This window comes from Hoplias malabaricus, chromosome Y, assembly GCF_029633855.1.
Source record: "Hoplias malabaricus isolate fHopMal1 chromosome Y, fHopMal1.hap1, whole genome shotgun sequence".
Taxonomy (NCBI): domain Eukaryota; kingdom Metazoa; phylum Chordata; class Actinopteri; order Characiformes; family Erythrinidae; genus Hoplias; species Hoplias malabaricus.
The window spans coordinates 73,241,192-73,256,624 of record NC_089820.1 but is presented as its reverse complement, the minus strand read 5'-3'; the positions used below and the strand labels follow the sequence as shown (position 1 = coordinate 73,256,624).

Genomic DNA, 15,433 nt, shown 5'->3' with positions numbered 1-15,433 from the left:
TTAAAACTTACAGACGAGTTAAACCTCGGCCACCAACAAGATACAATCACTTCTTACTCAAACACACCGTTCCACCTTAAACACACATTTTTGAGAAAGAACAGGGGCTTCTTTGTTTGATTTTCAATCTTTTGTGTCCTTTTCTCAGTGTGGGTCTTCATCTTCTCTCCATTTCTGCCTCCTTTCAGACCCATAATGCCGTTCACAAGGGAAGGATGCACACAGACAACTGTGGATGTACTGATCTGAAGCAATAACAGAACTTCATTTTCTCTCCCCTCTCTCAAAGAAAAAAAAACACAATTGGACACATTCTCAGTAGGTTTCAGTATGTGTTTATTTGTTTTTTATTCATGGAGAAAGAAATTGGTGAGTGAGAGTATCAGAATTGAAAGGTTAAATTAAACCATGATTTTTATAGTTAGTTCTGCTGCAGCTTTAGGAGGATGCTCATAAAATTCAAGCCTCAAAACACAGAGGCTGAAAACTCTCAGTAAACAAACACAATGCTGAATAATTCAGTACACACAAACACACACACCTGATTCATATTCAGGTACTGTGTTTGTGAGTATGCCGCTCCTTAAATGTGCTCAAACATCCTCAAATGCAATCGAGTCACTAATGTTTGACAGAGTGGATAGTGTGGTCCATGTAGACGTGTTATTGCGCAGATGTTTGTGCACCTCTGGTACAAGGACATGTTTCTGTTGATTTTCTGAGTGAAAAGAATGAAACACACCCTCTACAGAGAAGAGGCCATGGCTTTTAGTTCCAGTGTCTATTCATATGCGGAGTTTGTGGAGTAAATATCTAAAACCTGCCTGGTTTAGCTCAGGCCACGTTTGTTTTCAGTGTGTTCAATTCAGCACAAACAGTTGTTTTAAACCATGCCGAATTGTGTTCTCTGTAGAGGATGTAAAATATATAAAATCTCCAGAGTCTCGTCTCCAGGATCCATGCGTCTCCAAACTGACTGAGCTCAGGTTCAGGACTCAGGGAAGATCCGGTTCTGAGGGTTTGGGTTTGCGTCGACCCAAAATATCAGGGACATCAGAAGAAGGTCTAAAAACAAACAAGATAAACACAGTATTATATACTGAATACAGTTTACAAATGTGCTTTAAACTGTATTAGAGAGAGAGAGAGAGAGAGAGAGACAGAGAGAGAGAGAAGAAAGAATATAATGCAATGGAGATAAAAGAGAAACAGACTGGATACAGAGAAATAAGAGACAAGAAAGAAAGCAAAAAAGGGGAGAGGGAAAGAAAAAGGAAAAGAGGGAATGAGAGAATAGGAAAGAAATGGAAAAGAGAGATACATAGAAATGGGGAAAATAATAAAGAAAGAGTGGGAGAGGAAAAAAAGAAACAAACAAAAAGGAAGAGAGAAGAGAGAGACAAAGGTAAAGGAGAAAAAAAGAAAGGGAGAAAGAATATGCATGTGTGTGTTGAAGGATGCACATGCATGTGTGTGTGTGTGTGTGTATAGAACAGAAGTGTCTCAGTCTGCTCTTCATGCATCATAAATGACACTATGAATGAAAGCAGTGAGCATCTCCATGGCAACCGCATCCTCAGCATCTTCACTGAACAGAGTCCAGCAGCCGCAGCTGCATCACGCACTCACTGAGCTCTCGGCCAATCAGAATGAGCCTTTTCTGTGTCCAAATGCTGGACACTTCTTATAATGACTGAATTCAGCTTCTTCATACTGCAGCCACTGTGTACTTGTAGAGTTAATAATCTCTACAGAAATCCATGAAAATGCATTGGAGCAGCTGCACATGATCCTTCATTCACTGTACTCAACACCAGGCGTGGGCCAGAGCAGTGTAAAGCGCACAAGTACTGGTCTGTGGAGCTGTGTTGTCTGAAGTGATAGATCTCCAAAACCACTGAGATGAGCTAGAACCCAGAAAATTCACCCAATAACACATATGCTCTTGTTACTGAACCCTTGTTACTTAAACCCTCAGAGCAATGATGCTGCATCTAGTGTAAAGCCTTTCCAGAAGAGTAGAGACCGTATCTATGTTGGAATCTGGGTGGTCAGCAGTTGCTACCATCCGGAGATCACCAGGCCAATCCCAGGTCAATCCGCAGTGAATCCCTGGTTATGCCTCAACCGTTCGAGGCTGGGGGTCCTAGAGAGGGTGGGTGGGATGTCCGCCCATGCTACTGAAATCTGTAATAATGTCCCTGTGGTACCAGTGATTTTAAACATTATTTTGATGCATTTATAAATGGATTCATTTTGAAATGCAATTCCTAGTTCTCCAAACCTAAAACACAGGAAAAACTTCAAAAACACTAGTGGGACTGGACAGTATATAAAATGGCTGTATTCATGTCAAAGACATGACGATCACTGGTTCCAGTGGTGATAACCACCAATGTTCAATGTTCTCCACAATTAACCATTTTACACCAAACCATTCTGAACAACTTATCTGTTTACTCAGTAACTGAATTCAGGAGAAAGTTTGAAAAAGTAATTATATTTACCTTAAAATTATATTAAAAACCAAGCATTCACATAGCACCAGTGAGAAATGCTCCAGACCAAACATTTGGCAAATATAGTGTCTTCTAACATACATTTGTTTAACTAATTATAAGATAGAGCATAAAGTTCAGATGGAACTGTTGGCACTGAGCAAGCTTTAACGGTGCCAGTGGGGCTAGGTACAGCCTTTGTCACTAGGGAGGTCGTTGAAGGATGATAAGGCCGCAAAGCTAGCTTGGAGTTGGGTGGGTCTGTGATGCCCGAGTGTTCCCGGAGGTGTCGTGGGCTTATTTCAGCGAAACACTGATGGAGTTGTAGAAGGAGGTGCCTACTTCTACTGATCCCTCTGAAGAGCTAGCAATGCAGTGGCTGAGTTGGGTACACAAGGGCTCAGCCCAGTGAGTAAGCCAGTGTTAGGTGTAGCTTGTTGCTGATTGGATCATTAACAGCCACAGCAACCTCATTGGATTGGGTTAGGATTTAAATGGCCAAAGATTACAGGAATGTTGTGGGTGCCAGTAAAAATCATGTGTATGATTATTATTAAACATTAGTTAGTGTTTCACATTTACCAGAATGGAGATTAGCGTGTGAAACTGCAGTCCTCTCACTGAAGCTACAGCTGTGCAGTTTTAGAATTGCTCGCCCCCAAACTGAAATCTTTACACCTATAGGTCAGTGCTAAAACCAGCTCTGGAGCAGAGTTTTTTCTATTCCTAATGACCCACTTGAACAGAACCAATGTTGCGGCGTCACCCCAGTTCTTTTCAAAGTGCTGGCTCAAAGGCCTGCTTGCCCTAGTGGTCCCGGCAGCCCTGTGTCCACCCGTCTCCAACCATTACTAAAGCACGGTGCTGACCAGCCCAGGCATTTGTTGAGTGGCATGACAGGGCTGGACAGTCAGAGTTCTCCTGCAATTGTGTTAAACACTCCAATGGAGGCCTGAATAAACATCACCCACTTTCAGATCGCTCCCGGCCAACAGACAACTCTGGTACTTAGAAGTCCCGGGAGTCTCCTGTGAACTACATCCCAAGCGCATGTGGGAGTTTCTCACTCACTAGAGATGTAAACAAAACCGACATATGGCAGTGAAACCATAACCCACGCTCTGCCCTCTACAGTTGCTCCTGGATATTTGATAGGACTGGTTCAGCACAGACCTTTACTAAAGACCTCCACTGACTTCACAGTCGCCACCGCTGCTTCTACCTGCTGTTTTAAATTAAAACTCTATTGTTTATCATTTGTTTGACAAGAGGAGGAAGGTTCCTCGTGGGGTTCTTCCTCCATCTTCAAAGGAGATTTTCCTGCCACTGTCGCTTTTGGCTACCCACCTGTGGATATTCTAATTTTGTATCAATTCTCAGTTTCTTTAAAGCTGCTTTGTGACACCATCAGGTTGTAAAAAGTGTTATACAAATAAATTTTACTTGACAATCACAATGCCCCTGACAACACTGGGGAGTTACTGATGAGTAAAGACTGGATTATTGACTCTACACACTACAGGATCATCTGGGAAGATCACTGGTTACAATCAACAAGAGCTTTTGCGATGATCAGTAGGAGAAAACAGTAGTAGTGTGTACCAGGCATTACATGAGATTAAGAACAAGTTGTTTGTGGTCCCTGAATGAACCTATTTATGCTCCATAGAACGAGTTCCCATCTTTTAAATTTAATGCCCACTAGTTGTCAGTGTAATAGCTGTTTCTTGCATGAATAGGTGTCAGTGGACGGAATGGCTCATTGCACCTTTAAGATTTGTTTCTTTTGAAATGGTGATTGATGTTTTGAAGCTTGATGTTGTTAATTGGTGTTTAGATATTTCTCTGCTCCTGTGAATTCATTGGATGTGACTTTGCTGGTGCAGGTTATTTCTCTCTTCCTGAAGAAGCATGTTCCCTCAATTTTAAATGAAAGAATAAATAAAGGAGTGAATATAAATCCCTGTTTATTTTCCACTGCTCTGTGTGAGCGGCTCTGAGACGTTACGACACATGATGTAACAGCTCTGCGGCTGATTCTCTCCCAGAGGAAAATAAAAACACCAGTTTAATAAGAGTCTGAAATCTCAATCAATCTCTCAGAGAAATCACAATCACATTGCACTCAGGCCCCGGGATACTGAGGGTGGGAGTGGCAGAGAGAGATAGAGAGAGAAGGGAGAGAGAAAGAAGAGAGAAACTGAATAGAGAGTGCGAGAGAAATAGTGCAGAGAGGTGGAGCAATGGGAGAGAAAGAAAAAGGGGGTGGAGTGAGAGAAGGGAGAAATAGAGATAGGAGAAAGAGAGAATAGAGAGAAAGAGAAGGAAAAAGTGAAACAGAAAGAGAAGAAACATGAGAAACAGAATGAGTGATGAGAGAGAGAAAGGAACAAAGAAAAACAAAAGGAAGAGAGTGACAAAGAGGAGAGTTAAAGAAATAGGGTGAAAGGTGAGAGTGAAAGAAATGGGGGGGGGGGAGATAAACAGAGAGACAGATAGACAGAGTCTAACTGATCCATCTGACTGTCTCTGAGAGCTCGTACCCGTCGTCCTGTGACCCCTCCGCTGTAGCTGCAGCAGTCTCCACAAACGTATCCATCCGACTCTTACAGCGCTCCACAGTCAACTGGCCCTGGGTCCCTGAGAAATACAGAGAAACAGAGAGAGAGAGAAAGAGAGAGACAGAAAGAAAGAAAGAAAGAAAGAAAGAGTGAGAGAGAGAGGGAGGGCCAAGATGACCACACTTCAAAGTAATTTCCACAGTGGAGGAGTGATGCCTTTAATTAAACAGAAAAGCTCCTTCATTAGGCCCCCACCCCAGACCACCTCCTCATTACCAGAGTCTCTTGACCAGTCACTTCACTTTAGAGACACTGAATTGAGAGGCATCAAATCCTTAAACCTCCACTCCGGAGAACTTGAGCACTCTGGGAAAAGTGAGGGATCAGACAAAATTAAAATTACATTAGTGAGACCATGAAGAGTCTATAAATGTATAGGCTTGTAACCAACTCACATTTAGCAGTCGGAAGGTTTTCCATAAGGGGGCACTCTTAACAGTCTAATCTTGTGGTCATAATTACCTGTGTTGATCTATGTACATTATTCTACATGTATTATAACTTCTGACCAATGTGGAGTCAAGGGGTTTGGTCAGTGGTAGGCTCCAGTTAAAGAGCGGCTGAGGGTTTATAAAAGAGTGGGAGTTTATTGTTAGATTTACCTTCTGTGTGACATCATTTCAGTGTGCAGGCGTGTTAGAATCCTTATAGGCTACATGTAGGATTACCCTTAGTGACCTCACATATCAGAGGGTTCGGTGTAAAATGTACACAAGACAAACTGCATTGTGGGTAATTAAAAATTCAAACATTACATTTTTTGTAAGTTTATGGAAACTGTTGTGTAGTGTTAAAAATAACAATTGTCAATTTGTTCAACAACCCTGCGAAGGACTGGCGCCCCCTCCAGGGTGTGTTCCTGCCTTGTGCCCAGTGATTCCGGGGAGGTTCTGGACTCACCACGACCCTGAATTGGATAAGCAGTTTCAGACAATAAGTGAATGAATGAATGAATTTTGTGGAAAGTGGTGTGGAAATGTGGAGTGAAGAATTTATTGGTCACTGCATTTGTTATGAGCTCCATATATAGAAGGAAAACATGGCCATTCTTTGCATCATTACAGTCCTAAAACAAGGTTTAACACAACCACCTCCTTCACCTACTGCTACAATGGCAGAGCTGCTGAGAGCACCTGCCATATAAAGCACATAACTGATATTAAATTGACCTCTTCTCCTTTTTATTTATTTCAAAACGCTTATTGCCCATAAATTTTATGTTCTCACAAATGTATAATTGTGTTTAAAACATTCAGTTTAGGGCTAGTTGATTGTATTCTCTCTTTAGTAATTATTTTAGATAATGTTGTGTTAAGCATGCACATTTCAAGTAAATAAAAAGCAACAAAAACATGCAAAAATTCAAGCAAAATTTTGCCTTTTGCCCCGGAACAGAGGAAGATCCAGGGGCATACATGTTTATGTTGTAAAAATCATAGGTGGTACTTTGAGTGTAATTTTGAGAACCATTGGTTTAGATGATTCAAAGATGGGTATTTCAGTGTTAGAGATTGTGAAGATAGCACATTAATATTTCATTTTTAGGAAACGTATTTTAATAAAACATCAATGGAAAATTTTAATACTATGCAACTGTTCAAATTTTGTATTACAATTATACACTACACAAAAACATGTTTGTACGCCTCACATTTGTTTTTGAAACCATTTTTTGTCTCCCATATTGTCCAGCAGCGCTGATGATAAATTCCATTTATTTCCATCATAAAGAAATCCTGCGTATCCATGGAGTGCCTCATTTGGTGCCTCATGGGAGTAGCTTGGAAGGGTTTCTTCGCAGGTTCTTGTGTCAAACAGAACAGAAAGTGAACCTCATGAACTTCCCAAAGCTGAAATTAATAATTGCTCTGCCATTCATAAACCATTCAGAAACAAATCTGATGTGCAAATATACAGTGTGGCATAATATTAGATGATTAATTGCTCAGGAAATCAGCCCACGTCTCCTGGACCCAACTGTTAATCATGGAAAGTGGTCTGTTTCTTTTGAAGAGAGTCCAGTTTTCCACTGAAAGTGGAACAGAACATGTTTAACAGCATCTGTTTACTGAACATAAACGGAACCAGGCTGTTATACTTAATTAATTTTAATTAATTTGTTGGGCAGCAGAGTGGCGCTACAGGTGGCGTCACAGCTGCACTCTGGGTCCCAGGTGGGATCTTCTCCTCAGGTCACTGTCTGTGAGGTGTGTGGTGTGTTCTCCCTGTGTCTGCGTGGGTTTCCTCCAGGTGCTCTGCTTTCCTCCCACAATCCAAACACATGTTGGTAAAGTGGAGCACTTTTCCACCAACGAGGAACCGAAAAGGTTCCAGTTTGCAAACAAAATTTGGAACTGTCTTGCGCATTTCCACCAACATAAACTGGTTTGCGAACCAGAAATGTTCTTCCCAACTGGAACCAAAGAAGAGTAGAATTATTTATTTCTAATGCTTGTTTTGAGCCTCTAAGCTCTTTCTTGAAAAGTTTGTTCCCAACTGTTCCGTTTCCGGTTTTGTGTGTTTCTGGTGCTGTTACGCACGATACCATGTACGTTGGTCAGAGCCGCGGCTCTTGGTTACGTTTCTCCACTGTTCACAATCTCAGCAGAATGGCTCTGAACTCTGCAACATTTACACAGTATTATATCTCACTCTGGTCTGACTCCATGGTAAACAAAGAATAAATACTGAACCTGTCATGACTCTAACAGTTGTCCTTTTCTCAATAACTCGGCGAGTCGAATGTGGTGAGTTTGAATAACGAGTACAAACTGCCGAGGAAACTGTAGTCGTTATGTAATTGGAAAGCCAGCGTACTTGATGAGTCACCATTCCTGTAGCATTAAAAAAATGAATAGCGCTGAGGTTGGTACAAATGCATTTTGGGATATCTGACTCTCGCAAGTCTACAGAAGTCACATCCCAGTGCATCCTCAATATTATGGGCAGAGCAAAAACACAACCTTGTATTTGAACAGTACTTGGCTAGATGTGGACTTTTGAATGGAACAGTACTTGGGCTGAGGCTGATGACGTTTCCCAAGAACACGAGAACACAAGTACAGACAAGGGCTTTTTCTCAGTACAAGGTACATCAAGTTTGAACTGCCGTACTTGGTAGAACAAACTTGGCGAGTTCGACTCGTGAGTACAAACTGCTGAGGACGCGGTGGTCATTATGTAATTGGAACGCCGGTGTACTTGATGAGTCACCATCTCCGTGGCACGAAAAAAATTAATAGCATTGGCTAGATGTGGCTAGATGTGGACTTTTAAATGGAACAGTACTTGGGCTGAGACTGAAGACATTTCCCAAGAACATGAGAACACAAGTACAGACATTAACATGTATTGTGAAACGGCTACGAAATATTCCTGGTTCCCCTTTAAACGTGTAGAAATGCGGGCCGGTTCACTGGAAAAAAACAAGATTCCATAAATCAGGAATGAAACCGGTTCAAGAACCAGAGTTCTTTTGGTGGAAATGCACTATGAGTGACACTGTCCACTAAACAGCCTTTGTAGTTCTACAATTACAGACTGCAGTCTATATGTTCCTCTGTATACTTTGTGCCCCCTTTCGCTCTGTTCTTCAATGTTCTGGACCCCCACAGAGCAAGCATAATTTGGAAGATGGATCATTCTCAGCGCTGCAGTTACACTGACGTGGTGGGGGTGGGGGTGCTTTAGTATGTGTTGTGCTGGTACAAGTGGATCAGACACAGCAGTGCTGCTGGAGTTTTAAAACCCCTCAGTGTCACTGCAGGTTTCAGAATAGTCCACCAACTGAAAAACATCCAGCCGACAGTGTCCTGCGTCAACTGATGAAGAATTAGAGGACCACCAACACAAATTGTGCAGCGACTGATGAGCTGTTGTCTCTGACTTACATCTACATCTACAAGGTGGACCAACCAGGCAGGAGTGTCTCACAGAGTGGAGAGTGAGTGAACACACTGATTCAAATTTAAACCTGGCTGAGCTAAAAGGAAAAGCCCACCCACCTTCTCTTCTGATTGTGTCTGGGGGCTGCTCCGGGGCCAGAGGGTGAACACGGAAATTTCCTGAAGAGAAAACAGACAGTGGATATTATACATGTTATATGTCATGTGAAGATGCTTCACATGTTCAGTGACATCACAGCAATGTCTCTGATAATGTATCTTGAAGGTGGGAAGTTGTTTAAAGTACGAAAATTTTTATTACAGTGGTATAACGGTGGGTTTCAGACCACAACATTAATGTGAACATGCTCTGAATAAGTGACTTTTTCATAATATGTTTCCTATTAAATTGGCTCAATACAGAAATAGCAATGGTTTTATTCATTTTTGTAGCTGAAGTTACACTAAAGCTGGCTTGTTTTTTTATATTTGCCCATGGCATATTCGCTAGGTGTTACACTGCTTTTATTCATGTATTTTACAGATAGTTTACAAGATTACCACATTCTGCAATCTGACTGAAATTATATTCTGAAGAGGGTGGGGGGCCCCAAAAATATCCAGTTCATGGTCACGGTGGGGCCTCAAAACAAAAACAGATCTCTTTAATATATCTGTAGTTTCTCCAAACAATAATGAGATCAGATCAGAGATGTCTCATAAGTCAAATGTTGGCATAAGTCTCTTGTCTCTCAAATATGTCTCCAGACTGAGGGCTCAGTAATCGCTCACATCACATCTAAGCTGTAAATTTCAGTAATGTCACAAGCTGTGCTCCAATTTGTCTTTTATATCTCCTGTGTCTCATGTCTTTTTGTCTCTTCTGAATCATCATTATGTCTTTATAGTGTAACCTGGGAGAAATAAACATTCCCTCTGAGTGGCTTCAAATATTCTGTCATGACTGAGGTGAATACACAGACTTGTTCTGTTCCGATGGAGCTGTTAGCCGACTTAGTACCGAATTATGACCCTGTAGCCAATGCAAACCATATGCTGCTTAAAAATATAAAAGAAGACAAAGTGTCACTGTGATGAGAGGCATGCTGATCTCACCGATGTTGGGCAGGATATGATGGAAGTTGAACCATGCTCTGATGAAGGGGTAGACGGAGATGAGGAGACCTACAGAGCCAAGAGAAATAAATAAAAAGTTAAATCATGGTTTTAAAAATATATGTTTTTGGTTGGACCCTGCAAACACACCAAACACCAGACACACACTGGAGTGGGAGTGTGTGGAACTGTCCAAATGTGTGTGAGTGACTGGGTGAGTGTGAGATGCTGACCACAGGTGTGTATGAGTGACTGGGTGAGTGTATGAAACTGTCCACAGGTGTGTGTGTGTGTGAGTGACTGAGTGAGTGTGTGAAAGTGTCCACAGGTGTGAGTGTGTGAGTGATTGGGCGAATGTATGAAACTATCCACAGGTGTGTGTGTGAGCAACAGGGTGAGTGTGTGAAACTGGGTGAGTGTGTGAGTGACTGGGTAAGTGTGAGATGCTGACCACAGGTGTGTGTGTGTGTGTGTGTGTGTGTGTGTGTGTGTGTGTGTGTGCGACTGGCTGAGTGTGTGAAACTGTCCACAGGTGTGTGTGTGTGAGTGACTGGGTGAGTGTGTGAAACTGTCCTCAGGTATGTTAGAGTGAGTGTGTGAAACTCTCCACAAATGTGTGTGAGTGACTGGGTGAGTGTGTGAAACTGGCCACAGATGTGTGTGTGTGTGTGTGAGTGACTGGGTGAGTGTGAGATGCTGACCACAGGTGTGTGTGTGTGTGTGTGTGCGACTGGCTGAGTGTGTGAAACTGGCCACAGATGTGTGTGTGTGTGAGTGACTGGGTGAGTGTGTGAAACTGTCCAAAGGTGTGTGTGTGAGTGTGTGAAACTGTCCAAAGGTGTGTGTGTGTGTGTGTGTGTGAGTGACTGGGTGAGTGTGTGAAACTGTCCAAAGGTGTGTGTGTGTGAGTGTGTGAAACTGTCCAAAGGTGTGTGTGTGTGTGTGTGTGTGAGTGTGTGAAACTGTCCACAGGTGTGTGTGTGTGAGTGACTAGGTGAGTGTGTGAAACTGTCCTCAGGTGTGTTAGATTGAGTGTGTGAAACTCTCCACAAATGTGTGTGTGTGAGAGATGGGGTGAGTGTGTAATACTGACCACAGGTGTGTGTGAGTAACTGGGTGATGGAACTGAGGGGAGAGTGAGGCTGTGTTCTGATGCCTGTTTGTGTGGGAGGATTATGTACAGATTAACCGGTGGGTTGCCAGATCTGTATAAATTAATTTCCCCAAACAAAAAAATAACCAGTAGGAAAGTGTCCCCACCCTGCTTTAGGGAGATGCTAATCTTATTGACTGCAGCCTTATTGTGTTTCATCCCTCTCCTCAGACGGTGCTAAAGAGACACTATGCTCATGAAAATATCCAATATCACACATAAAATTACACATTAAACCCTCCTCTAGCTCAGCTCAGTTTAATCAGACTTTACTGCTGCACACAGCTTCAGCCTCAAACCAAACAAACACCAACTGCCAAACCAGCCGCTACACCTCGGCACAGGGCATTCGCTCTCTGCTCCCTTTCACTTTTCTTTATTTCTCTCTCTCTCCTACCCTTTCTTTCTGTCTTTTCCTCTCTCTCCTATTCTCCCTCTAATTCTTTCCCTCGCTTTCTATTTCTCTTCCTTTCTTCCTCTGTCACTATTTCTCTTTGCTCATTTCTCTATTTTGCTCTTTCCATTCTCCTTTCAGTTCATTTCTATCCTCACTTCTGTTTCACTCTGCTTCTGTTTTGTTTCTCCTTGTTCCTCTCTCTGTTCTTTCTGTTTTGCCTTTTTCACTCTCATTCTCTTTCCCTCTTCCCCATCTCTTTTTATCCATCTTCCAAGATTTCTTTCTCTCTCGTTTTTCCTTGTTTCTCCCTCTGTTCTTTCTCTTCCTTAATCTCTACCCTTCCTCAGCTTCCCCTTCTTTTCTGTCTCCAATTCATTCTCTTCTCTCACTCTCTCTTTGAAGAATGCTCCCTTCATTATTATAAATCAGAGTGTGTAATGAAGGGAGTTTCTGGAGAGCCAGAGATTTCCGATGGACTTGGCAACCTTGATGGTGTGAGTGAAACATTCCCAGGATGGTCCTGGGCTGATGTTTGCCTTTAGGGTGTTCACACTGGGGGGAACAGGGTGAAAAAAATGTAAAACAACGTGAGTGCATTGACGGAGAGGAGAAATTAGGAGCAGTGTTAAATATTCATGATATGCAAATCAGCTGTGTGCTGTAGAATTACACACTGCAGCGTATTGGCTGCAACACGGGGTGAATGTTTCTGAATCCTGGCCCAGGCTGAAGCACAATAATTCATATAAATAAATGATAAGGGTTCAGTTTTAATAGCCCAGAGTTTGCAGCTGTAAATATGAAGCTCAGGATGTTGTTAATTAACACAAGCGCCTGAGGAACGAGAGCGTCACTGGGGAAATGAATGACTGATTTAAAGGCTGTAAATTCATGTAAGTGAGATTAATTAAAGGAATACTTCAGTTAAAAAAAAAACAGATTTGCACAGTTCCCATTAAACTGGAGGCCACTGAGTTCACCATTACATTCAGTTCATTAACCTGCTAACCACTGGGTGGCGCTGTAGGGGGTGTCACTGCCAGGGGCCAATCCTCTCCTCAGGTCACTGTGTGTGAAAAGATGACTGGGTGAGTGTGTGAAACTATCCACAGGTGTGAGTGTGTGAGTGACTGGGTGAGTGTGAGAGGGGTGCTCTGTCCAGAGTGTATTCCTGCCCAGAGAAAAACAGGAAAGAGGCAGAACAGAGAGAAATTAAAGACAGGAACAGAGAGAGAGAGAGAGAGAGAGAGAAAGAGAGGAGAGTGCAAGAATAGAAAAAGAAATAGAAACAGAATGCTCAACATGCTTGGAGGAGAACACTAATGGCTCTAATTTGTGCACAACTTCATATACAAAATTTCTTCTGAAATGAAGGGCATTAATTGTGAGTGTGCTCCTCTTTCACTGTCTCTACCCTCCTCGGTTGACTTTACACTAAATGTTTTGGAATATAACTTGAAGGCAATCAACCACAGAAACAGAGTCAGCTACTGATGCTGAAGGCTCTGAATCCCAAATCACCACTACAGAGAAAACTGTTCCACTGGTCCACAACCTCAGGCCAGGACGTGTTAAGGCTCATGTGCAGCTGCTCCAGAGCATCCGCGCTCTCACCAAACAAACAAATTATAAACAAATTTATAAACACATTTAGAGATTGTAGCTACTCACCCAGACCCCCAGCCCCGAGGAAGATGCCCCCCACAGCATCTGCATCGCAGTCTTTGGACACACCGATAATGATGCAGCCCGCCACGATGCTCAGCAGGGCCGAGCCCACCCGAAGCCCATGGTACTCCCCAATACTCACAGCGTTCATTCAGCAGGTGGATGCTCCACCTGGCCACTCCACACACACACCCACACAAACACACACACACACACACACACACACACTAAGACAATACTCACACACTCCACAGATGCAGAGGAAACGAACCAGGGCTTTGACAGTAACTCTCACCACTGCTCCACTTTCTCCTTCATCTTCATCCATCTTTAATCACTCAGCTCCGGTTACCTGAGTCAGATTCAAACTCCCAGGGCTAATTCAGGCTTGATTGATGATGTCTAATCACTTTCAGTAACCCCTTCTAATGGACCATTCTCTGTTCTCCCTGGTCATACACATGGGGAAGGATCAGAGGTAACACGTTCCGATTCTATTTATTTAAAGCAACGCTTGGTAGCAATTTTACATTAAAATTCCAACTTCAAACTCATTGTTATGCTCCACTGAGCTGTAATAGAGACTCTGTCGTGACTACTCTGGGCTCAGCACTGCAGAAAACACTCTATGTAACTTTTGGAAGAGGGGAGGAAGCTACACTTACACTTATACACTAACTCTTAATTTAAAGACATTATGAATAACTTACACTCTGCAACTGTAGGGGGAGCCCAGGAATGAGTGGCATCATCTGAAATCTAATTATTGTCTCTAATATTTCTTCAATTTGTTATAATTATAAGATTAATAAATTGGTTTTACAATTTCACACACTCACCCAGTCAATCACACACTCACTTACACCTGTGGATAGTTTCACACATTCATCCAGTCAGTCAGACACACACACCTGTGGACAGTTTCACACACTCACCCAGTCAATCACACACTCACTCACACCTGTGGACAGTTTCACACATTCACCCAGTCACTCACACAGTCACTTATACCTGTGGACTATTTCACACACTCACCCATTCACTCACACCTGTGGACAGTTTCACACACTCACCCAGTCAATCACACCTGTGGACAGTTTCACATACTCACCCAGTCACTCACACATTCACACCTGTGGACAGTTTCACACATTCACCCAGTCACTTACACCTGGGGACAGTTTTACACACTCACCCAGTCACTCACACCTGTGGACAATTTCATACACTCACCCAGTCACTCACACCTGTGGGCAGTTTCATACACTCACCCAGTCACTTACACCTTTCACCCAGTCACTCACACACTCACTCACACCTGTGGACAGTTTCATACATTCACACACTCACTCACACCTGTGGGCAGTTTCATACACTCACACCTGGGGACAGTTTCACCCATTCACCCACTCACTCACACTTGGGGAAAGTTTCACACACTCACCCAGTCACTCACACCTGGGGACAGTTTCACACACTCACCCAGTCACTCACACACTCACACCTGTGGACAGTTTCACACCTGTGGACAGTTTCACACATTCACCCAGTCACTCACACCTGGGGACAGTTTCACACACTCACCCAGTCACTTACACCTGTGGTCAGTTTCACACATTCACCCAGTCACTCACACAGACACTTACACCTGTGGACAGTTTCACACATTCACCCAGTCACTCACACAGTCACTTACACCTGTGGACAGTTTCACACTTTCACCCAGTCACTCACACATTCACACCTGTGGACAGATTCACGCACTCACCCAATTTTACAATATTTTATTTTAAGCCACTCTTTAAGAAACTGAGATAATTGAAAGCTGTGAGTGAATAATCGAATAAGGGACAGCTTCAGTGCATTAATTACTGCGCCTCAGTGTTTTGACTCCATCAGCCAATATACAGCAACAGCACACACACATGCACACACACACACATACACACACACAAGTCTCTCCTTTGCTGTTAAATTATTCACATTACACGCTGTTCCACGGGTTCTCATTCCCTCCCGCTGATGAGGAGTGCTGAAGACTATCCGGTTACTTCTACAACTCATCTGCGAAAAAAGACACAACGACTCCATTATGT

At 42.8% G+C, this 15,433-nt stretch overlaps 1 protein-coding gene across 1 annotated transcript; it reads right to left on the bottom strand.

Annotated features, from left to right (window-relative positions):
* Window positions 1-434: 434 nt before the first annotated feature.
* LOC136679608 (kinocilin-like) lies at window positions 435-13,488 on the bottom strand. The gene is made up of 5 exons (XM_066658238.1): window positions 13,341-13,488; window positions 10,120-10,188; window positions 9,124-9,183; window positions 5,042-5,138; window positions 435-1,065 (listed from the first exon to the last, which is right to left on the bottom strand). Exons 1-5 carry the CDS (start codon window positions 13,486-13,488, stop codon window positions 996-998), a joined length of 444 nt encoding a protein of 147 aa, XP_066514335.1. The 3' UTR covers window positions 435-995.
* Window positions 13,489-15,433: the final 1,945 nt, after the last annotated feature.